The sequence below is a fragment of the Bubalus kerabau genome, chromosome 4, assembly GCF_029407905.1.
Source record: "Bubalus kerabau isolate K-KA32 ecotype Philippines breed swamp buffalo chromosome 4, PCC_UOA_SB_1v2, whole genome shotgun sequence".
Taxonomy (NCBI): Eukaryota; Metazoa; Chordata; class Mammalia; order Artiodactyla; family Bovidae; genus Bubalus; species Bubalus kerabau.
This window is the reverse complement of record NC_073627.1, coordinates 176,447,150-176,471,562: the sequence shown is the minus strand read 5'-3', so window position 1 is coordinate 176,471,562 and position 24,413 is coordinate 176,447,150. Positions and strand designations below refer to the sequence as shown.

The window sequence follows — 24,413 nt, the reverse complement described above, 5'->3', positions numbered from 1 at the left end:
AAGAGCCTTTGGGAAAACACCGGGGACACAAGAGCATGAAACAATCCAGGAACAGGAAAGAGGTGCATCTGGCCAGAACAGAGTGATGGTGGAGAGGATCTTGACACAAGGAGCCGGAGAGGAAAACAGGGAGTGAGATACCAGAAGATGTTTGGATTTACTTTATAACGCTAACAGAACCTCATATGGGCTAGACATTTTCATACATGTGACCTCATTTAATTTGCACAATGATCCTGAGAAATGGGTATTTCTTTCCTTCTTTCACAAATAAGATCTAATAGGGGCATTATTCGGAGAAGGCAATGGCACCACACTCCAGTACTCTTGCCTGGAAAATCCCATGGGCGGAGGAGGCTGGTAGGCTGCAGTCCATGGGGTAGCTAAGGGTCGGACACGACTGAGCAACTTCACTTTTACTTTTCACTTTCATGCATTGGAGAAGGAAATGGCAACCCACTCCAGTGTTCTTACCTGGAGAATCCCAGGGACAGAGGAGCCTGGTGGGCTGCTGTCTATGGGGTTGCACAGAGTCGGACATGGCTGAAGTGACTTAGCAGCAGCAGCAGCAGTAGGGGCATTATTGAGTAATTTGACCCAGTAGGGAAATAGCAGAGATGACATATAAACCAAAGCCTGTCTCTCTGCAGTCTCTGCTTTTTCAACCACACTAGCTTGTCTCAGTCATGTGGTATGAATTTTGTTTAGTCACTCAGTTGTGTCGAACTCTTTGCGACCCCATGAACTGCAGCAGGTCAGGCTTTTCTGTCCTTCCAGAGCTTGCTGAAACTCATGCCCATTAAGTCAGTGATACCATCCAACCATCTCTGCCATCCCCTTCTCCTCATGCCTTCAATCTTCCCCATTATCAGGGTCTTTTCCACTGAGTCAGCTCTTCACATGAGGTGGCCAAAGTTTTGGAGCTTCAGCATCAGTCTGTCCAATGTCCTCTTCAGGGTTGATTTCCCTTAGGATTGACTGGCTTAATCTCCTTGTTGTCCAAGGGACTCTCAAGAGTCTTCTCCAGCACCCAGCTTGAAAGCATCAAGTCTTCAGCACTCAGCCTTCTTTATGGTCCAACTCTCACATTCATACATGACTTCTGGAAAAACCATAGCTTTGACTAGATGAAGGTTAAAAAAAAAAAAAAAGAGTACAGTAAGGTGGGGGAAGAAAGAAAGGAAAAAAAGTTACAAAGCAACCTAGAAAGGCAAATATGAAATATGAAAGATGAAGCAAGAGGAAACATTTGCTGGGGTGCTGGAAGGGGTTCGGAAGAATGAAAAGGAATTTCAGATCACTGGAGTATGAAAGGACCCTAGAGAAGAGTAAATTACATCAATCATGAATTGTAACTAATTAAATCAATAACGAACTGTGACTTAGCAAGAGAGGGGAAGGGCAAAAAAGGGGTATCAGTGGCCACAAGACAGGGCATCAGTGTGTGAACAGGGGGGTCCTAGCATCCTGAGGGTAGGTAGGGGTTTGGGGCAGGAAGGTGGTGTGCTGCTGCAGAGAAAGCGAGGACTTAGGAGTCACGCAGATGTGAGTTCCAACACTTGGTAACTGCGTGATCAGAGTCAAGTTCCTTAGCTTCCCTGAGCCTCAAACTCTGACTCCATCAAGTGGGGATAACACGCCTCCCTCCAGATGTTGCTGAGATTAGACATCAAAACAGCAGTTATAATTTATTGAGCACCTACTATGTTAAGCACTTTGCATAATAGTTGCTGAAGTCTCACTACCACCAGAAGGCAGGAATTGTTTTCATCATTCATTGATGTTCGGCATAAAGTTTTGAAGCTACAGACTATGTGCTCTGAAGTATGAATTATTTTCCTGTTGCTGCTGCTGCTAAGTCGCTTCAGTCGTGTCCGACTCTGTGTGACCCCATAGACGGCAGCCCATCAGGCTCCTCTGTCCCTGGGATTCTCCAGGCAAAAATACTGGAGTGGGTTGCCATTTCCTTCTCCAATGCATGAAAGTGAAAAGTAAAAGTGAAGTCACTCAGTCGTGTCTGACTCTTAGCAACCCCATGGACTGCAGCCTACCAGGCTCCTCCGTCCATGGGAGGTTCCAGGCAAGAGTATTGGAGTGGGTTGCCAGTGCCTTCTCCTAGCTGTTCCCATTCAATACTGCCTACTTGATAAAGCTGGTTCTCCTCAACATGAACAGAAAATCCCTTGCCTGCCTTTTTTGTCTCTACTTCCATCTCTAAAGAACTTCCTCTATTTCCCTCTGTGAGCTTTGCCCTTGGTGCCTTCCACTGGTTGGCACTTTCTCTTCTCAGTCAGGGGTGTTAGGTGCAAGCAACAGATATCACTTCTGATCATTTAAGCAGTAACAGAATTCGGTAATGATATTACTCAGAATCTCCAGGAGGGCACGGGATCCGGGCTGAAGTCCGTGAAGTCAACAGCACCGCTCCAAGTCACATCACAGAAATGGCTGATGGAGCCAGGTACCACTGGGTACCACAGGGTAATTCACACTTTTGACACCAAATGACAGTGTGCTCTAAGCAGCAGTGTTAGAACCATTTCCACTAGTGTTGAAATCTGGATGTAACTGCCCCACCTGTTACCACCTTGGTCCCCAACTGGATTCTGCCTAATTCTAGCTTCTTTCCCAGCATCTGGCATGGGTGAATCTGATTGGTGAATTCTGAGTCACGTGCTCAACCCTAGTTGCAGTGGAAGCTGAAAGTAGCTGGAAATTGTAGCCTCTTCATGGGAAGTGGACTCTGGTTCAGAGTAAAGCAACCTCTAAACTAGGAAAGGGACTCACTCAAACACTGAGCAGCTGCCAGGAATGCCAAATGCCAGCTTTAACCTGGAATGTCCACTCCCATGCCGCTAGACCTACATGGCTCAATTTCATTGCCACCTCCTCTGGGAAGCTTTGATTTCTCCAAGCACATGTTTCAGAGCACCTGATAAAAGAAACACACGTCTGCCTGCCTGCCTGGTGTCTGAGATATTCCTGTGCTCTCTCATCCCCACACCTCCCTCCCCAACATTATAAGCTCTCCAAGGGCAGGAGTTGTGTTTATCCATCTCTGGATCTCCTTATAGTGCCTGGTAGGAGCCCTAGATATTCAGTGGTGAATGAATGAATGAAAGTGTTGGTCTCATTCGACAGGCCTTTGTACCAGAGGTCCATGAAGGACTTGCACAGACTCTGCCTTACATAAGGGAGCCCTTTTTTCCTGGTGTGCACTTCTATAAATGGACTATGTCAGCATATTTGAAGAAAGGGGCATAGAAAATCAGAAAGCCCCATTGCAGAGGATAGTGGCGGATTGTAAGGGTACAAAGGAGAGACTGAGGGAGCCAGGGCGACATATTTTGGAGGAGTAAATGAACTGGAGCAGGCACCAGGGCGGCAGGAGACCATTTAGGATCTGAGGACTTGAAAGGCCAGATTTCTAACCCCACCCCCACGCCAGGTTCACAGATTAGTAAACTGAGACAGGAGAAGCATACCTTACAAGCCTCTGAGCTGAAAAAGGCCCAAATGTGCTCACGCAGACATGCCTTTCACAATATCTTTGATGGGTGGGCTTTCCCAAGGTCACTGAGGACAGTGTGATTCAGTTGAAACAGCCAAAGCTTTGGAGCTTGGAGTTCAGATCTCAGCTCTTGTGCTCATTCACTGTATAACCTTGGGGCATCCCTTTACCTCCCTGACCTCCTGATCTCAGTTTCCTCATCTGGAAAATGGGAATCATGATACCCATCTCACTAGAGCATGTTTATGTATAAAAGTTTACATAGGTACAGGTCCAGCACTTGGAGAATGCTTACTAAACAGTATAATTAAGTCCAAGGTCACAGCACAGGTTTTTATTTTTTCCTTCTTTTCAGTCCTCTCCCTTTATTCAAAGTCATGAAAAAGTGAATAAAATGCGATGGGAGAGGGAGAAAGGCCATTCCTATGAAGGGTTAAAGACAGGAAGGAGAAAAGAGGCAGAAGAGGGGAGAGCTAAGATGAGAGAAGTGACTAAGCGAGGAGACCACACCAAAAGCACAGACAGGCAAAAAAAGAAAAAACCCAGGAGATGGGAAATGGCTCACAAATAATAGGTAAGGAGCATTTATAAGATTAAAGTCAAGACAAGTAAGAATGAAATGTGTATTTGGAGAGATGAAAGAAAGAACAGAGAGAGAAAAGATGAAGAAAAGGGGGGGAGTGGAGGCGTGGGGGGAGCATCCCTATAGACGGGATGACTCCCTGGGGGATCCGAGGTATGTGGGTCAGAGAGAACCTACCCGGGGCCAAAAGGTTGCCCTGTGTCTGAGGACCTCGGTTTACAGTTCAACTAGAATCTGGGAGAAAAAAGACGGGTGCGGGCGTGAAGAGTGGGTGAACAGACCCCTCCTCTGGGGCTCAGGCAGTAGGTATAGGAGCCCTTGGGAGCCCGGAGCCGAGGGAGTAGTAGGTCCCTACCTCGCATCCTTTTCAGGAATTTCGCACACAGAGCAGCCAAGTAGAGCAGCTCCACGCTAGGAGCAGGCATCCAGAATAGAAGCGCTGGCTCGCCGGGCGCAGGCTGAGGGCCAGAACATCCTGCCCGGGTCCGTGTTGGGGACGGGGCGGGGGGCTAGAGGGGGAGTTCATCAGCTGTCGGTGCCCCCTCCGAGACCTGGGTAGATGCGAGAGGTGGGGTCCTAGTGGTGGGAGAATGAATACCAGAGTGGTGGGCAAGCGGGTGGGGAGGGGGCCTCTGAGACCACAAGGAATTATTTCCGGGACTCGAGAAAGGGTACAGGACTTGTTATTGGGCTTCAAGGGGAGACAAAGTTCAGTCCTGGCCATCCAGAGGCGTCCCCCTACCTCTCAGAAGGCGGGGCCTGGAGCAAGGCTGGGCTACGGCGCACCCCCAGGTGCAGCCTCCGGGTTGAGCGAGGGCTGGGGTGAAGCTGGGAGAGCTGGGTTATTAGGTGGACTTAGGGGAGCGCCCAGGGTCCCCGAATTTTAGGAATCTGGAGAGGGGTGCTGCGGCTCAAGAATATAGTGCGGGGCGGATCGGGGGATCCTGGGAAAGGCGAGGGGCGGGGGGGGGGGGGCGACTGGGATTTGCACGAGGCCGGGCGGAGCCTCCGAAACGCTCCGGGTCTGAGCCGGGGGGAGAGCCAGAGAAAGGGGCGGGCGGAGGGGCCCGGGGAGGCGGTGCGGCGGGGCGGGCCAGGGCCGGTCGGAAGGCGGAGCCCGGAGCTGGGGGCTGCTGGAGAGCGGCTCCCACGGCTCCTTAGCTCCGGCGCCCCGGTTCGCTTCGGCGTCCGCCGCCGCCGCTTCTTCTTCCTCCTTCGCCACCGCCGCCGCCCGCAGCCCCGCAGCCTCTCCCGCCATGGCCGCCGCCGGCGCCCGGCGCAGCCCCGGCCCCAGCTCGGGGCTCCGGGGGCGGTTGAGGCTCGGCTTCCACCCGCCGCCGCTGCTGTTGCTCCTGCTCCTGTTGGCCGGCGCCACCGCCGCCGCCTCGCGGGAGCCCGACAGCCCCTGCCGGCTCAAGACCGTCACGGTGTCCACGCTGCCTGCCCTGCGGGAGAGCGACATCGGCTGGAGCGGCACCCGCGCCGGGGCCGGGACCGGGGCCGCCGCCGCTGCCGCCGCGTCCCCGGGCTCCGCCGGCTCCGCGGGCACCGCCGCCGAGTCGCGCCTGCTGCTCTTTGTGCGTAACGAGCTGCCGGGGCGCGTCGCGGTGCAGGACGACCTGGACAACACGGAGCTGCCCTTCTTCACCCTGGGTAAGGCTTGGCGCCGGGACTCGCGGGGTCCCGGGAGCCCCTAAGTGAAGCCGGACGGGTGGGGGCGCCCTGGGGATTCCCGCCCCGGGCTGCCCCTCTCGGGGTCGAGTGAGGGCAGCTGAGGGGCCCGGAGGGCGTACAGGTGGTTGGGATGAGCGCGTGGCGGGAGCCGGGGGGCGTGCCAGCCCTCTCGCAGTGGGGTCCGTCTCTCAGTGCCGACGTTGAGCTTTGCCGCGGTCCATCCCGGACGCCGAGACCCCAGCTGATGCGAGTACTCGCGCTAGGGGCCGCGGTGAATCCCGCTCGCAAGCCAGGTCTGGGTCCACCCGCCCACTGCTTCTCCGGGCACGGCCGTGGGCCGCCAGCGGTTACCGCCCCCTCGCTCTCGCCTAGGAGTTCTTGGCTCTGCTCCTCGGGATAGGTTTTCTAGACAATCGGAGCGCAGTAGCTCCATGTAGAATCCCTCAGTCCGCATACACTCGGTTTCCCTGTGGGTTGGCTGACCTTGGCCAAGTCGCTTCCTTTCCTCTGGGCCTCAGTTTTAGCCATCTGTGAAATGGGGCCGGGGAGGATTGAGCGGTGTCTGAGCCCTGGGGTTCAGAACCCAAGGTCTCTACTTTCTGATTCTCCCTCCATCGCCTTGTCGCATTCGCCTTCCTAACCCCTCCCAATGGAGAGCAGGTTAGTCCTCGCAGCTCACTCACTGCGCTAATAATAATAACTTAAAGGTGTGACCTGGGGAGGAGAGCGGCAAGGGGTGGGGGTGGGGGCTCAAACGGAAAAGTTAATCAGAAAGTTCGCCAGCAGCTTGCTGCCTGCTGGTTCCCGGCGCGAATCCCGGAGGAGTCGGCCCTTCCGTGGAGCTGCGGGAAGCACAGCTGATTCCCACCCGGGTAATTGATAGCTTAATTATCTCGGAGAGCGTTTACAAAAATGTTGTTCCCCCTTCGCTCTCCCGCGCTCGCTCATCGCTCTCTCTCCCCTCCCCTCTTGGGGGCGCGGGGTGCGATTGGTTGTCGGAGTCTGGCCAAAGCCAGCTCCGGGAAGGCGCTGGGGTTCGCCGCAGACTCCAGATACCCAGTCCCCGGGTCCTTGGCCTCACCGGGGTCCGGCTCGGCTCAGGCACCTCGGGATGGGCCTTCGAGGTCACATGGCTACAGGATCCGGGCTTGAACCTCTGAGGTTAACTCTTTGCTCGCCCCAAAACCCCCAAAGAGTAATCAATGGACCGGACTCCTCTGTCCAGAGACCGCCCCCCGCACCCCCACCCCCCCATGCCTTTACTGCTTGCCTTTTGGAGATCTGAGCGAGTGCCAGGCCCTCTCGTGGTCTGAGTTTGTGCCTTTCCCAGGCTGGCTGTAACCTGAGCCTGCCATGCTTTCTGGGATGCTAGGCGGGAGACCGCCTTGCAGGTTCCCAGGGGGACTTCCCGCGGCGGCATGTCTTGCGTTCGACACACACACAAATTCAAGCATACACACGCCTGCGTGGACACATACACATTCACACACACGCTTGCACACCCCAGTGACCCTTCCCACGTGCACTTGTGGGATGCCTGTTTCCAATAAGGCGATGGGGCTGGCGTTCCTTACGCTGAAGAGCTAATCTTGGGCTCCTGCCCAGCTCCTATGACCCCAGGCAGGAAAGGACCCTTCCAGAGAAATGGAAGGTGTGCCTTCTACACTTCCAGTCCCAACCTTCTCCCTCCAGCCTCCTGATCTCTCTACTCTGGGTTGTCCAGAGAGGTTGGGAGTGAGAATCCCCCTAAAAAGCTGTTCAAGTGAGGGGGAAATGGGGAACATTGCGTATGGCATGACTTGGAGGTAAGAACCCAGAGCATTCCGGCTCCCCTTGGATGTGAGGACCGGGTCCACCCAGGTACAGGAGTCATCCCAGAATTCCTGGAGCTGGCAGCCCCTGCCTTTTCAAACTTCGGCTTTCAAGAGGGAATGAATGCCAGGGAGACTGGGGCAGGCTGAGTGAGGAACTGAAAGACTCAAATCCCCCAGGACCCACGCTTCAGCCCGAGAGACTCCTGGTACCCTCCACTTGGAGCCTTCTGCCTTCTCTGACGCAGGCGGCTGAGCCCGGCGGAGACTGCCTGCTGTGGAGTGCCGGGGCGCCGTCCTCCTTGGTGGCTCGGAGTCCTTTGGGGGTTCAGGGCCCCCTCCTCCTCCTCTTCCTCCCCCAGCGCCCTGGACTGGCAGCTCAAGGCACTCCTGCCAGGGATTTGGCTAGCGAGGTAGTCGCCAGATGGCCAAGTATAGCAGGAGCTGTGTAGGGAGACGTGGGCTTTTTGTTTGTGTTGGTCTTCCACTGTTTGCGTGTAAACACAGAGCGCACAGTGAGCTCTGGGAGGGCCAGGCTGGCTGAAAATGAGGGGTGAAAGGAGGAGGTACTATGAGTCATTTATGGCCATATCTCCCCCAGGGTCCCCAGGCAGCCCCATCCCACCATTCCTGTCCTCAGACCTTCTAAACAGTGTTGTCTCGTGTTTGTCTCCGGCGAGTTGAATGTGTCTTTCACTCTTAGGTTGCCAGTTCCAGCGATTTGGAGATGGTGTGTGCCACAGATGTGCATGCAAAGTCGGTAAATGCTGAATCTGGCCGACAGTGGGGTGTGTGGAGCCGCCACTAGGGGGTGATAGTGTCTGCCAAAGCCTTTGGGCCACGCTTAGGGTTGTGGACCCAGAGCTGGTGGTGGTAAATTGTCCCTGGCCTGAAGGGGAGGCGGGGGTGAACAAGGTGAAAGGTCGAGTTCCCACTTTACTCCCAGTCCAGTTGGGGGACCTTCAAGTTCATCTGCACACCGTTTCTACTATCCCTACTCATCAAAGTCAGTGGCATCCCTGGCCCGCCCTCCCTCCATTCTGCCTCTCTTGTTTGAGCTATTGGCTCTATTATTGGGAGTGCCCAGACATAAAAGACTTTTCTCCAGGTCTATTCTTCCCCGTGTTTCTAATCTTCCCTTCATGTTCCAGCCTGCTTTATGTAGGTGGAAGTTCTCTCAGAGGTGAAATACCACCCCTCCCCCAGGTTTCTGCGTCTGGGCCTCTTCTTTAGAGTCTGAGTTGGTGGCACGGATAGAGTGAATTTCCTTAAACTTGATCAAGGAATAGCAGATAGTTGTTGCTCCTTAATGTGGTGCAAAGAGCTTTACTCTTGCCTTTTATTATTTACTCACATGGAATATAGGGGAGGGGGCACAGCTGTAATTGATTCCCATTTTATAGATTAGGCAACATTCTTTAGAGAGGTCAGATGCCTAGTCCAAGGTCTCAGTGTGAGTAAATGCAGACCTGCGACTGGAGTCTCAGTCCACCAGACACCTACATTCTTGGTAATTGCTAAACTCAAGCCATCTTGAGCCAAATATGCATCGAGGGGCTGGTTGCACTTATGTAGGGCAAAGAGCAGAGCCTTGAAGAGAAACGCAACGATCAACACAAGAACCTTTCCTAAGGGAACTTAGCTTCATTAGTGTGCTGAAGTATGAGAGTGTGAGAATCAGGCATGAGTTAAATGACCTCCAATGACCCTGCCAACTCAAAGTTTCATGACTCATGGGATGTCAGAGGGCATCCTATGCAGTGGTGCCAGGGAATGATCGAGAGGACACTTTCTGTAACATCAAGGAGGGAAGGTATCTCTTGAGACTCAGAGAAAGCTGGGGACACTTCCTGGACAGGAAAAAACAGGATGAGCCATGGAGGATGGGCTGGGGGAGACGTTGAATGGTGCAGTACAGCTTGGGGACTTGATGCCTGTTAGGACCTGGAACTCTCAGCTGTGGCCCACTGTGACCTTGAACAAGTCACTTATCCCCAGATCTTCAGTTCTTTCATGCTGTAATATGAGTGGGTAGATGAGCCCTAAAATAATCCTTTGGTGTAAAGATTCTATGAACTTGAAGTGCCCTGATCTGCTCTGAGCCTGACTTGACGCCTCTTGCTTCTCACTCTCTCCTTTCCTTTGCTGGGAGCATGGGGGTGTCAGGAAGGACCCATGGAAAGAAAGAATTCGAACAGGGACAGCTGTCAGTGCGGGGCTTCTGAGGCGAACAGGCGCATCACGCAGTTCTCCTTGGCCCCCAGGCAGCCCCAGAGCGCGCCTGTGGATTTAGCTTTCATGCCCCCCGGCAGGGAAATGGCATCCTTCTTCCTGTGCTTGATAGCGGCCGGGCTGGCCTGTTTACCACCAGCCTTGATTCAGTGAAAGGGGGAAAAGAGATAAAACGGAGTAAGCCGCTCACTGCCAGCATCTGTTACTAATTTGCTTGTGTTATAAATCACACAGGTGAGGAATATTGCTCTGTCTTTGGGGGAGGGTGTCTCGAGAAGGAAAACCATCCAGCAATGTGTCTTTAAAAGGATCTGCGTAAGTAGATCCGGCAGTGTCCTGAAGCACTGTCCCGAAAGGATGCTCCTTGCAGGAAGCTGATTGGCCTGAGGGGAAGACGAAGAAGCTCTGAAATGCCAGCTTGGTCAGTTCTGCAAAGATTCCTTAAAATACAGACAAAAATGGACACAGAAAAAGAGAAAAACCTCCAGGACCGAGGGACGGGGCACTAAGATAAAAGGGTTGCTAGCAACAGGAGGTTAGCCCGAGGACAGGCCACTAGCCTAAGGAGGGCTTTTTTTTTTTTTTTTTCCCTGTCTGGTTCTAAGCAATGTCCTAAAGGTGCAAATACCAAGGGTGTGGAGGGCAACACGACAGGAGGGTGTGTTGGACAACCAAGCATTGACCTTTAGTGATGACAGGCTTCTCATGGGAGGAAGCCTTCAAGCAAGGCACCACACAACTATTTGGCAGGCATTTGGGGGAAGGGACCAGAGGCATTGAGGCTATCTGCCCTTTCTGGTTTCAGGTTTGATCCTGAAGGTTGATGCCAGTCATTAAGTAGGAAGAAAAACCAAATAGAATAAGCTGGGCTTTCTGTATGGATTTCTGACCACAGAATATTCATTAAAATCAATTCCAGTGGCCCCCCCCCTCCCCCCCCGTATGGGTAAAAGGGAGAGATGAGAGGTGGGGTGGATCAGAGGGTGAATTTGATGTCTTTAAACAAAGTTATGTTTAAAAAATATTATTTAACCTCCAGGCCCCTTATCACTAAAATATTTCAGTAGCACTCAGACTTCAAGGTCCCATCTGGCTGTGATGGTCCAGGTTTCTGGGACATTGTTAATAAGGGGGCTGGTTCAGTGGCCTCTGATCTGAGTTTTTTCCCCTCCACTTTCTGCTTTCTTCCCTCTTTCTGTCTCCATTCCTTTGCCAGCTCAAATCTGATGACATCTATTTAATAATTAGGGCAGAGACAGGTGTATTATCTGCCCTCAAAAAGGACAATCTGCTCTCTCTGGCCATAGATTTTACATTCAAGATTCAACCACCTGACTGCACTACACCATTTTATATATAGGACCGCCACATCCCTAGATTTCTGGAAGCAGGTTGGGTCCTGGAATCAATTCTCCGTCGATAGCAAGGGACCATTATACCTTGTTATGGAGGGTGTGCTGGGGCAGGGTGAGAGGAGGATCCATTTTAGCTCTCAGAGGCCCAGGTTGAGTCAAGACCATCCAGATTTGCTGTTTTGGGGGTCAGGAGGCCCAGCCAGCTTGACAGCACAGCTCTGCAAGCTTTTGTGATCCAGAGCTCCATCATTTTCCTGAATGGGGCCTTCAGGCTGCAAGATCATTCGATAATTTTAATTTACAGCAAGTCCAGTGGTAGTTTTGACTAGGCCTCTGGCAGGCAAAGCCTCCTGCTTCTCACCTCCTTGCCTGGCTGTAGACTAGACGTTGGCTGCCGTGGGCTGGTGTGAATGTGCTGGGGAGAGAGAATGATGGAGAACAGCGGTGGCTTCTTTGAGTGCAGCCGTGAAGACTGGTCCCATGACCGTCAGTTTTAAGCTCACAGCATCACAGACTCTCAGAGGGCACTGAACCCACCCCCTCCATGTTATATGGTAACACTGGAGCCCAGACAGGGGAAGAAGCCTACCTAAGGGCCAGCTGTTCAAACTTAAACCCAGTGGTCTTGAATCCCACCCCGTTTCCTTCATCACACTAACCATTGACACGTGGGTCTGGGCTGGATCCATCTCAGGTGTGCAACTTGGCTGACGATCATAAGGTGCCCCAAGACTCTCCTCCTCTTCCTGTAAAACAAACCAAAACTAAAATATCTAAGGAGGAAGAGCTCCTTCTAGGGAAGTCGAATTTGTTCTCCTGCCCAGGTGTCCAGTTGGTTGGCTCTAGTCTCTCCTGAGAGTCTGAGCCGGTGGGTTTTGTGCTGGGGGAAGGAGGAAGCCTCATGGCTCTTCAGTCTAGCTACCGGTGAGGGTAAGCAGAAGCCTACTGTTTACCAGGAAAAGAAAGCCAGGTTTAACCTTGAAGTGGAGCAGCATTATAGAGACGCTTCCTTTGCAAAACTGATACTTTCCCAAGTTCTCATACTGACCAGCTAGTGGCAACAGAAGATTAACTATCGTGAGAGAGAGAGCTGGCTTGTCTTTCCTCCCAGCAGAGGTTGCAGCATCGCTGCCCCAGGAGGAGGCAGGCAGCGGTGCTTGGCAGGACTGGCTCTATTCCCCATTGCTTGTGCTCTGCTCTCCTCTCCCTGGCTCCTCGCTGATGTCTACAGTTTGTTTGGTTTTTTTTAGGACAATAGCACCGCCCCCACCCCCCACCCCATGAAGACTTCTCTTCGGATTGGGAAGGGGGTGGTGACTACCCAAAGTAAGATTCGGGATTGAAAGCTTCCTTACTGGCATACTAGAACATGCAGGCAGCCCCTCTGTGAGTCAAACATTGACGAGGATGTTGTATGTTACAAACCATTAGGGTTTTCACCTGAGAAGGCACCCTTGCTCAATCCTTGCTGTCAGGCCGCTGGCAGCCTCAGATCTCAACACTTCTGACTACAATTTCAGCTGTCAACTCCCTGGTCTCTCTTCCTCTGGTCTTATCCTCCCTAATCCATCCTCTGTACTTGGAGACAGGGATTTCATTCAAAGCCCAAACCTGATCATGGCTGTCGTCTCCTAATTTGCTGCTTCCCCATTATTCTTAGTATGAATTTCAAGCTTCTGATTAAGCTACAAGGTTCATGATCAGACTCTGCTTAGACTATCCTGTGATAAGATCGCTTCCTCGTTGTTCTATAACTCTGACCCAAAGGCCCTGGGAAAATTCTTTCTTACCTTTCAAGGCTGAATTCAAATATCAACTTACCTCTGAAGCCTTTCCTGACCTCTTGGCACTGAAGTTGGACACTCTGGGCCTTGGTGCCCACTAGTGATATAAAGACTGGGTGTGACAGTGGCTGGTGCCTTAGAACTACCTGGAGCTTGCCAGGAACTGCTCCAGGTACTTAAGATGTATGGGAGAACAGGAGACCTAGATCCCTGTGTTGAGAGAGCTCGTATCCACAAGTACATGTGTGTGCGTGTGCGTGTGTCTAGGTGTGTGTCTATTGGGGAGAAGATGATAAAAATAAACATAATACATAAGAAAATTATGTAGTATGTGAGAAGTGATAGACTCTACGGAAAAAAGAAAATGGACATTTTGGAGATGAAATTGGTTTTAATATTACATAGAATCAAAAGATGGCTTATAGAGTCAAAAGATTGCTTATTGAGAACTAGGATTGAACTAGGACTTGAGGGCCACAAAAGTGTCTCCAAGCACATATGTGGAAGAGTATCGCAGGTAGAGAATGGCTCCAGCATAAACCTGACTCCAGAGCACGCCCGGAGTGTTCAAGGGCTGGCACGGAGGCCCGCATGGCCAGAGTGAAGTGAGTGGGAGTGGGCAGGAAGGACAGGAGAGGAAATTGCATTTGGGCATTTGTTGTGAGTCCCATGGAGAGCCAGGCAGGACTTTAAGCCAGAAGGTATCCCCATCTGACTTCTATCTTAAAGGAATGGCTCAGGCTGCTGTCCAGAGGGCAGTGATGGGAGAGGAAGATCTCTAGGAGACTGTTCAGGTGAGCATCGATGGTGGCTTAGGGCAGAAGGAGAGCTGAGCTCACGGATTTGTCTGTCTTGTGCTGCTCGTTTGGGATCTCCATAGGCAGGGAACATCCTTCCTTCATCTCGGGGGCTGCAATGACTCACCCTGTGCTTGGCACATCCTAGGTGTTCAAGGATCTTAGATGACTAGAAACTTGGGGTTGCCAAGTCTCATCACAGAATCCACACTGTGCAGAACTGGAGGGGTGTTGAAACTCCACTTCTCCATTCAGGCTGAGCTGAAATGCCACCTCTTCCGTGAAACCTTCTCTCTTCTGAGTTCTTGCAGCTACTGCCTCTACCTTCTCCTGCCTCCTTATCATTCTGAGTAGTGTCTGTAGGGTGAGTAAGGAGACCACTTGATTAGAAGAGAGAGTTGGGTTTAGGGAAGACCTTTCCTTGAGAATCACGGAAGCCAGGTAATGAATGAGCACTTTGCATTATGCCAAGCAGAGAGCCCCTGACTGTTCTCAGGGAAAGTCCAGTCTCCTGACTCCAAGTCTGATGTGTCTTCCTCCCACCTTAGGCCACTGGGGTAGGGGGAGCTGGTATTCCAGACTTTACCATTCTGGCATGAGGTAGACTGTGAAAAGACTGACCATTTATTGAACACTTACTGTGTCCTGGGGAGAAGGCAGTGGCAACCCACTCCAGTATTCTTGCCTGGACAATCCCATGGACAGAGGAGCCTGGTAGGTTATAGTCCATAGGATTGCAGAGTCGGACGCGGCTGAAGTGACTTAGCACACATGCAGCACAGCTAAGTCCCAGCAAAATCCAGCCTCCTCTAGGCCAGCTCCTCTGACGGGGTATGCCAGCTCGAAGACCCAAAGCGCTGGGGTCAAACCCTGGCGGCAGTACGTTTCGACTGTAGACTCAGTATGCCACATCTCTGAGTCTCTGCCCATGAAAACGTGAAAGTAGCATGGCAGTCAGTTCTCTGAGTGGCTCGATCATTATTTTTGGAGTGTTCCCCCGCCCCCATCACTGAAATTGTAGTCCAGGCCCGGCTCCATGCTCAGTTTTACTTACACGAAAGCCATAAGATCCTTACGGAGACGGTGCGCGCAGAGCACCCAGCTCGGCGTCTGGCACAGTTTGTGCTCCGTGCCTCTTAGCCACCTGGAATCCTTTTTATGGAAGGAGGTGGAGGTATGAATAAATAATGAATGCAAATTCCCTTTTCCCTTCCCCCTCTTTCCACTCCTGCAGCAAGGCGGAAAAAGGATGAAATTGACCATTGATCTCTGCTCCCTCTCCGGGAACCCCGGGAACGGGGGACTCCGGGGTTGTGTGAGGACAGTTTGGCCAGAGAAGCTGGGAGGCTGAGCCTGAGGCAGGTGGGTGCTGGGGAGGGAGGCGGGGAGTCGGGCAGAGCCCTCTCCCTTCTGGTGGCAGCTGGCTGACAAAGCCCTGCTCTCAGGCACCCGGGGGGGAAGTCACGAGTGGCTTTGCAAGCAGCCGAAAAAGGAAGGAACATTTCCATTAGCAGAATCAGCAGTAAAGAGATTTCCAGTCACAGTAATAGCTGCATTTGGGGGAATCATTTCAGTGGTGGCTGTGGGCGGAGGAGGGGGGAAGGGGGCAGGGTGGCCCAGAGAGGCATGGAGTCAGCTGGTCTCCTTGCAGGAACTGAAAGATATCACCCCCGAGAACCAGGTGCCAGATGCCCAGGGACTGTTGGGGAGCCCCAAGGGGCATTGGACAAGCAGGCTGGACACCATGCTGCCTTCCAGTGAACCAAGTCCCCTTCCTCAGGAGGCCCCAGGGAGGCTGTAGGCTTGTTCTCTGTTGCCTCTGCTCTGATTACCTGGTTTACTCTTTTCAAGTCTTCAGAGCCAGCAGCGACTGTGTAGTCTTCCAGGGGTTGTCGGTGGTAAAGGTCCCATATTTCTTAGTTCACTTTTTCCTATCCAGGGGATCTTCCCCACCCAGGAATCAAACTTGGGTCTCCTGAATTTCAAGCAGATTCTTTACCGACTGAGCTACGAGGGAAGCCCATTAAATCAGAATCACCTTAGAAGCCAGGTTTTCCCTTCCAGACCTACGGAGGCACTCAGGAGGGGCCTGGGAATCTGTACTTTAACAGATGTACCAAATTCTTGCTATGTGCCTGGATAGCTTGGGTGCAGTAGCCCCTGGGAACCTCTGCAGGCTCACGTCCTGACATTCCTGGTGGCATCTGGGGCTCTTGCCTCACTGGGGACTGGCAGATTTCGGGGGGGGACCAGGCGTATCCCCCCTAACTGACTCCAGAAAGGAAATGTTCCTTCTGCTGAGCATGCTTTCCTGCTCCCTGACATCTCCTAGCCTTCGCTCAGCCATGACCTCTTCTGAGGAGCCTTCTCTTTTCCTTCAAGGCTTAGGTAGAGGTTTCTTTTTTCTTTCTTCTTTCTCCTTACCCCTCCCCCTACCAAATGCTCATACCCCCCTGGTAGGGTTGGCATATTTTGTGCACAAAAATAAGTGCAAAAAATAAAAAGCAGAATGCCCAGTTAAACTTGAATTTCAGACAATGAATACTTGCCTAGTATAACTACCTCCCATATGTCCCATGCAATATTTGGGATGTAGTTATGCTAAAAATGACTCTCCAGTGATCAGAAATTCAAATTTAACTGGACAGCCAGTATTTTATCTGGCAACCTACAGGGACCCTGTGTTTCTCTCTGCTGTGAGGGAGTATACTACCAGTGAACACTTTGTTCCCTGAACCCCTATCTCCTCCATCTCAGAAAACCAGAGTATCATTCACCCATTTATTCAAGCGATGAAATCATCTTCCGTATTTCCCTTCCCTTGCCTCTCATTCTCTCAGTCAGCCAACCTTGTTGGTTTCACTTCTAAAATGACTCAAACGTCTTCACCTCTCATAATGCCCTACTGCCTCACCTCTGTCCAAGGTCCCTTGAGCTGTTACATCCGTCTCCTAACTGCTTTTCATACCTCTTCTCATTATCTTTTCTTTATACTGTTTGATATATAGCTCATGGGCCAAGTCTAGCTTCTGCCTGTTTTTTGTATGGTCTGCAAACCCATTTACTTGTTTAAATCATTGGAAAAAAAATCAAAAGAAGAAGACTATTTCATGATATGTAACAATTATATGAATATCAAATGTCGTGTCCATAAAGATTTATTGAAACACGGTCACACTCATACCCTCAGGTATGTATTGTCTGGTTACTTTCATTTTGCCAAAGCAGAGTTGAGTAGCAGCAACAATGAGTATCTGGGCCGCAAAACTTAAAATATTTCCTAATTGTTCCTTTACAGAAAGAGTTTGCCAACCCTGTTCTGTACAGTAAACAGTGATCTTTTCCAAAAAACAAATTAGATCTTGTCACTGTCCTGTTGAAAGCCTTGGTTTCTCATTGCTCTTAAGAGACAATCCTGCTTTTTTTTCACAATCTAAATTGTTTTGTTTTGTTTTAAATTGCCTGTTCTCTGAGTTCATATTTCATTTTCTTCCCTGCTCATAAAACTCAAATATCACCTCCCCCAAGAAGTCTTCCCTGGTACACTATCCCCTCATAGCTTAGTCCCATTTATTTAAAGAAAATAAATAAAACACCTTTACCTGACAGCTCCTTGATGGTAAGGAATGTGTCTTGTTCATCTTTTTGGTTTTCTCAACTATAGAAAGCATAGTTGAGTAGATGTTTCCTGACCAAATGAACGGCACATGGGGAGGGAGACGGGTGATATTCTGTACCACCCTGCAGGGACCCACTTCACTGGGTTGCTTATTAGGAGATTGCTATCAGGATTCCAAGAGCTACAGTCTGTAGAGCATATAGATCAGCAAATGCTACCTAGATGTCTGTTACACAAACAGAAATAAACAGACTTGTACCTTAATCCCTAGCACACATCCTCTCCCCGCTTTATTTGCAGCTGGAGTGTGTTTAGGGCAATCCCCAGGACATCCTGTGAGTAAAGACCTCATGGAGCCAGGGGCTGGGCCATCCAGTGGTCAGGCCTAGGAGCCAGGAATCCTGGGGTTTGGTCCCAGTTCCGCTGGGTGTCAGTGGTCAAGTCCCTTTCAGTTTCTGGACTTCCGTCCTTTCTCATGTGATGAGATTAAAGCCCATGGTATGTGAGAGTCTTCTCAGCCCCCTCTGCTTAGCAGGGGCCCAGGAGGAAGAGAAGGGTTCCATTTAGGAGCTTCTGAGGCTGGAAGCTGCTGCAGCAGGATAAAGCTGACTCCCTCCCTCCCTTTCTTCCTCCATCTCTGTGTCCTTTCTGGGGCGTCTGAAGATCAAACCCTCCAATCTGAACCCAGGTGCAACTCAGATTTCCAGTCCAGTCTCACACTAATTTGTTAGGGAACCTTCTTCAGTTACTTTCTCTCTAGCCTCCCCCAGGGAGGGAGACTGGAGAAGCTGACGACCCCAAGTAACCAATTACCACTCTGCCGATAGCCGGATGCCTACCATCCCTTCCTCCCTCCCTTCGTTTCTCCACTTTATTCTCCTGGCATCTGAAGCGTCTCTCCAAACTGCAGAACCCTTTGGAGAATGGGCCAGTTCACCTGTTCCTGGCTGGGGCGGAGAAGACCACCCCTTCCCCAAGAGAGACCCCAGGTGGCAAGGCTGGTGGCTGAGAAAGGGCAGCTGCAGACCTTGGAGAGCCAAGCAGGTGTGGTAAGCCTGCTAAATTCCAAACTGTGCTATTGGGAGGCCCATGCCTTGGGTTCTAGTCCTGTTTCTGCCATTCACTGGCTGTGGCCTTGTATGTTCACTTATTTATTTTTGGCTGTGCCGGGTCTTCATTGCTGCGCATGGTCTCATTGAGATGAGTGGCTTCGTTGAGGTGTGCCGGCTTCTCCTTGCAGTGGCTTCTCTTGTTGCTTCCTGGTGGCTCAGATGGTAAAGCGTCTGCCTACAATGCGGGGGACCCAGGTTTGATCCCTGGGTTGGGAAGATCCTCTGGAGAAGGCAATGGCAACCCACTCCAGTACTCTTGCCTGGAAAATCCCATGGATGGAGGAGCCTGGTAGGCTACAGTCCATGGGGTTGCAAAGAGTTGGACATGACTGAGCGACTTCACTTTATCTCGTTGCAGAGCGTGGGCTCTAGGCACGTAGTCTTCAGTAGTTGTGGCGCATGGGCTTAGTTGCTCCCCAGCCTGTGGAATCGTCCTGGACCAGGGATTGAACCCATGTCCTCTGCATTAACAGGCGGATTCCTCTCCACTGCACCATCAGGGAAGTCCTAAGGTCTCATATAAATGACAGTTGCTTTTGGGGACTCATATAGCATTGAGTATTGTCAGAGTCATGTCTCCTTCAGTAAGCTGGGGAATATTGGGCTGCACAAGATACCTCATGAAAGAGGAAGAACCTTCTAGCCCTGTCTACTACTGGAATCCCAGGTGTCTAGAGCTGTGCCTGTCACATAGTAGGCACTCAGTAAATATTTGTTGAATGAATAAATGGAAAATGTGTGTGATCAGACATTGCTAATCAACTAAATCACAGCTTTAGATGCCTTCTGAATGCAAAGCCCCCATCCATCACTGGGATCTACTGGGGTTTGCATGGATGATGAACTCTGTTCACGTTCCTTAGACTCAACCGGCTCACCTGAACCTGTGGTTCACGTTAAGTTCCCCTTGTTTGGAGCGAGGGCCCTTCAGTCATTATTCAGTCATTCTCCAGACCTTGTGTGAAGTCCCTTGGGGGCACAGAAAGGCAGGGAGTTCACAGTCTATTGGGATAATAACACTTGTACTTTTTGATTAAAAAAAAAAAAATTCCCTTTCATGGGTATTTTTAGTATCTACAGATTACCGATGAAGATATGGCCATTCAAAGAGATCAAGTCAATTGCACAAGGTCACGTAGTAAATGGGATTAGCTGTATTTATTTTTAAAGGGAAGCTTTGTGTCACTCTCACGAATGGAGCCCCAGAATAACTTGCTATGAATGGAAGACAGCCTGTAAAAGCAAGTTTAGTGTTCATGTCCCTTCCAAATTCATCTCAAACCATACTTTGGGAAACACTGATTTGACCCAACCACTGAAGCAAAAATATTGGTTTAAAATGTAAATTTTGCCCACTTAATTGTAAGATTTGCTTTAATGTATACAATAAAAAATATCTTTTTTGCCTCATAACTCCTGAAAGTGTTAGTCATTCAGTCGTGTCTGACTCTCTGCGACGCTATGGACTGTAGCCTGCCAGACTCCTCTGTCCACAGAATTCTCCGGGCAAGAATACTGGAGGTTGCCATGTCCTTCTTCAAGGGATCTTCCTGACCCCGGGATCGAACCTGGGTCTCCTGCATTGCAGGCAGATTCTTTACCATCTGAGCCACCAGGGAAGCCCTACCCCTATTTTAAGATCCAGCCTGAATGCAACTTTGCTGCTTCCAAGATGACTTTGCTGGCTCCCTTAAGAACAGTTCTCTCCCGAGCACTTTGTATTTTCATTGCGGTCCATGTTTTCATGAAATATTGTGATTGTTTAATTGTCTGTCTCTCTTGCTAGTCTTGTAAACTTCCCGAGTTAGACATCATCTCTCTTTAATATCTGTAACTCCAGCAACGAGTGCATGCATACTTATTAAATTTTTAACCTTAATTTTAGATTTCAACGCAAGGAATACAAGCTTGTTATAACAAATTCAAACAATCCGGGAATATTACATGGAGAAAAAAGTGAAAGTCTCTCCTCTATTGGATCTCATTCCCCAGAAGTGATCATGATGAAGGGGTTGCTGGGGTCCTAGTGAAATGAGCACTAATTCTGCACCTGCACAGCTACTTGTGGTGATCTCGCAGAGAGGAAGCAACTTGTCCAAGGTCATCTGGCAAGTTTCTTGCAAGCAGCTCTGGGATATTATTGAAACCATCTCTTTGTTAGGACACTTTTCGTTTCCGTGAAAGATCTGGGGAGTATGAGTTGTTGTAGACTTCACCTAAAGAGAGACTCCAATATTGAGCAAGTTCCAGGCATGTTTAGGTCTCAGAATCTACTTGCAGATTTCTTCCAGGCCACAGTCAGACGGTTCTCTTAACTGACCCTACTTGAATATATATACATACATAGTGTGAATATATATATACACACACACTGAATATATATGGTGAATATATATAATGTGAATATATGTACTTGAATATATACAGCGTGTGTTTATATATGTATATATACAAATATATGTATTATATATACACACATATGTGTATACATTTAGAGTGCGTGCCGGAGAAGGCCATGGCACCCCACTCCAGTACTCTTGCCTGGAGGATCCCATGGATGGAGAAGACTGGTGGGCTGTGGCCCATGGGGTCGCTAAGAGTCGGACACAACTGAGCATCTTCACTTTCACTTTTCACTTTCATGCATTGGAGAAGGAAATGGCAACCCACTCCAGTGTTCTTGCCTGGAGAATCCCAGGGATGGGGGAGCCTGGTGGGCTGCCATCTATGGGGTCACACAAAGTCGGACATGACTGAGCGACTTCACTTTCACTTTTCACTTTCATGCACTGGAGAAGGAAATGGCAACCCACTCCAGTGTTCTTGCCTGGAGAATCCCAGGGACGGGGGAGCCTGGTGGGCTGCCATCTATGGGGTTGCACAGAGTCGGACATGACTGGAGCGACTTAGCAGAGTGCATGCGTGCTCAGTTGTGTCCGACTCTGCAATTCCATGGACTGTAGCCCGCTAGTCTCCTCTGTCCTTGGGATTCTCCAGGCAAGAATATTGGAGTGGGTTGCCATTTCCTTCTCCAGGGGATCTTACTTACCCAAAGATCAAACCCACATTTTCTGTGACTCTGCATTGGCAGGCAGATTCTCTACTGCTGAACCACCTGGGAATCCCCATATAGATGCATATACATACATACATATGCATATACATACATATAGATACATATGAGAGAGAATCAGATAATAATTGTTCTGTCTGGAGAACTAAAAGAAGAAACTGGACCCAGCCAGGGCGGAGCCAGAGAGGAGACAATTGTCATGAGTCCAGGGTGGATGTCTGTCTTTCTAGCACAGTATTTGACATGATGGATAAAGCAGTTTTTCCTTTCTTCCTTAAATTATTTTCTCATGTGAGTGGGGAGACAGGCTATTCAGGAGAGGGTTACCTGGGTTTAGATTGAGTTGCCTTCTTCAGAAGCCCTCGTTTATGATGCCATGTAGATTGGCAGCTGGTCAGTTAATAGAAAAAGTCTATTAAAGGAGGGAATCATAAAAAATAATAATGCACCTTAAACATTTCCTTTTTAACTTAAAATTCATAAATGTGTATCCTTTTGCCAACGATTTGATGTAGGCCCTGGGCTTCTCCTTTGAGTCTGGGTCAGCTGATTGGAGTCCCGTGCCATCTTCCTTTCAGAAGCCATGCTCATAATGCTTTGAATATGATCTCCATTGGTGGTCTCATTAAGGGGGGGCTGAGGACTTAAAGATGCTTGCCAAGTGATTCTTCTCGAGTTTTATGATTCCTTTCTAAATTTTTATAGTTGTCACACCTGACCTAACACAATAGCAATATTTAAGTGACTTTCCTTATTTTTATCGTAAGATCAGCTTAGTCCCTCTAGAAGCCACTTTCTTTTGACGCTCATAAATTTTTACTCTGTACAATATTTCATGAAATTTTAGAAATATAAGAAACATAACAGACATAAATGGGTTTGGGAAACAAACTGCCTCTGTTAAAAAAAAAGAAGAAGAAGAAAAAAAACATCTCCACTGACAGCAAAATCCCAAGAACACTGGGGAGGAAACACCTGACTAGTGCCAGTGTCTAGGCCCTGGGAGCTTCAGGATGTTTTATGAAAATAATGGAGAGCAATGGCTAAACTGGCAGTCAATGCAGAGAAGGCCAGCTGAAAGCTTTAGAAATTTATATGTTTTAGGTTGACAGAGGCATTAATGTCACAGAAATTTTAGGGGTTGAGTCATTAGTATTTTGCCCAAAACTCTGATTTAAAGAAGAATAAAAGGGGACCCAATTGCACTTTTGTGGGGAATGTAAATCTTTGCAGCCACTATGGAAAACAGCATGGAAATTCCTCAAGAAATTAAAAATAAAGCTACCATATGACCCAGCAATTCCACTTCTGACTGCTTATCTAAAGAAAAGAATAATTCGAAAAGATATATGCACTCCTGTGTTCATTGCAGTGTTATTTACAGTAGCCAAGATATGGAAGCAATCTAAGTATCCATCAAAGGATGAACAGATCAAGAAGAGGTGGTTTATACATACAATAGAATATTATTCAGCTATGAGAAAGAAGGAAGTCCTACCATTTGCAACAATGTTGGATGGACCTTGAGGGCATTATACTAAGTGAAATAAGTCAGCAGAAAAAGATAGTGTATGATGTCACTGATACTCAGAATCTAAAAATGCCAGACTCTTAGTAACAGACTAGAATGATGATTACTGATTGGCCAGGTTGTTGATAAGAGATTACACGTTTCCAGTTATAAGATGAATGCGTTCTAAGGATCTATTGTTTAGCATGGTGGTTAGAGTCCACAATACTGTATTGCCATTCTTGAAAGTTGTTAAGAGAGTAAATCTTTGTGCTGTTTTTCTCACCACAAAAACAAAGTGGTAATTATGTGATGAAGGTGTTAGCTGGTGGTAATCATTTTGCAATATATACTTGTATTAAGTCAACACAATGTATACCTGAAACTTACACAGTGTTTTATGTCCATTGTATCTCAGTAAAACTGGAAAACTTTTTTTAGTTTCAAAGAGGGTTAAATTGAATCCTGGGCTTCCCTGGTAGCTCAGCTGGAAAAGAATCCATCTGCAGTGCAGGAGACCCCGGTTCGATTCCTGGGTTGAGAAGATCCCCTAAAGAAGGGATAGGCTACCCACTCTGGTATTCATGGCCTTCCCTGGTGGCTCAGAAGGTAAAGAATCTGCCTATAATGCGGGAGACCTGGGTTTGATCCCTGAGTCGGGAAGATCCCCTGGAAGAGGGCATGGCAAACCCATTCCAGTATTCTTGCCTGGGAGTCTCCTGGACAGAGGAGCCTGTCGGGCTACAGTCCATGGGGTTGCAAAGAGTTGCACATGACTGAGCGACTAGGCACACTCAAACGGAATCCCAGAGCTATATCAGGAACTCAGGTCTGTAGCCTCTAGGAACATTATCCCTCCTGGGACATCAGTTGTCACTGATGCCCCCTTCCTTTTGGATATCTTTTTAAGAAAGGCACCTCACACTTCTTTTTTTTTTTTTTTTTTTTTTTTTTTTTAGCAGGTGAGGAAACTATGGTTCAAATACTGCAGTGACCTAGCATGGGATACAGAGCAAGATGGAGCTGCAGCTGACCTCCCCGATCAGGCCGACTTCCTGCACACCATTTCAAATATCCCTTTGCTCAAGGGTAGTTTTTCCATATTAAGTCCTATCAATTTTTTTTTCACCAATGGCCAGGACACCTGATCTTTCCGTCCCCTCAGGAGAAAATGAGAGCAGAGATTCCCTGCAAGTCCTCTTTGTCTTCTGTACCCATGTAGCTTTCCTGGGGCACGTTGTAAGTCTGTCCATCCCTGAGCCAACACTGCAGGCCATCCAGGTTTAGAAGTCTCAGGGCCCTCAGGCCTCCAGACCAGCTCTCTTATTGCACAGAGGGAGACCAGGTGCAGA

General features: G+C 49.4%; 1 protein-coding gene and 2 long non-coding RNA genes across 3 annotated transcripts in view; 2 read left to right on the top strand and 1 right to left on the bottom strand.

Annotated features, from left to right (window-relative positions):
* Positions 1–5,270: 5,270 nt before the first annotated feature.
* Positions 5,271–24,413, top strand: part of ASTN2 (astrotactin 2) — a 1,029,079-nt gene continuing 1,009,936 nt past the window's right edge. The window contains exon 1 of the mRNA XM_055579471.1: positions 5,271–5,747. Coding sequence (XP_055435446.1) covers positions 5,351–5,747 — 397 coding nt within the window. The 5' untranslated portion in view covers positions 5,271–5,350. The remainder of the gene's footprint in view (positions 5,748–24,413) is intronic.
* On the bottom strand, positions 7,590–11,763 carry LOC129650707 (uncharacterized). Its single transcript, XR_008713955.1, has 4 exons — positions 11,528–11,763; positions 11,251–11,438; positions 8,222–10,194; positions 7,590–8,119 (listed from the first exon to the last, which is right to left on the bottom strand). It is a non-coding gene; the product is annotated as an uncharacterized LOC129650707 (long non-coding RNA).
* Positions 10,095–19,875, top strand: LOC129650709 (uncharacterized). The gene is made up of 3 exons (XR_008713957.1): positions 10,095–10,232; positions 14,982–15,109; positions 18,837–19,875. It is a non-coding gene; the product is annotated as an uncharacterized LOC129650709 (long non-coding RNA).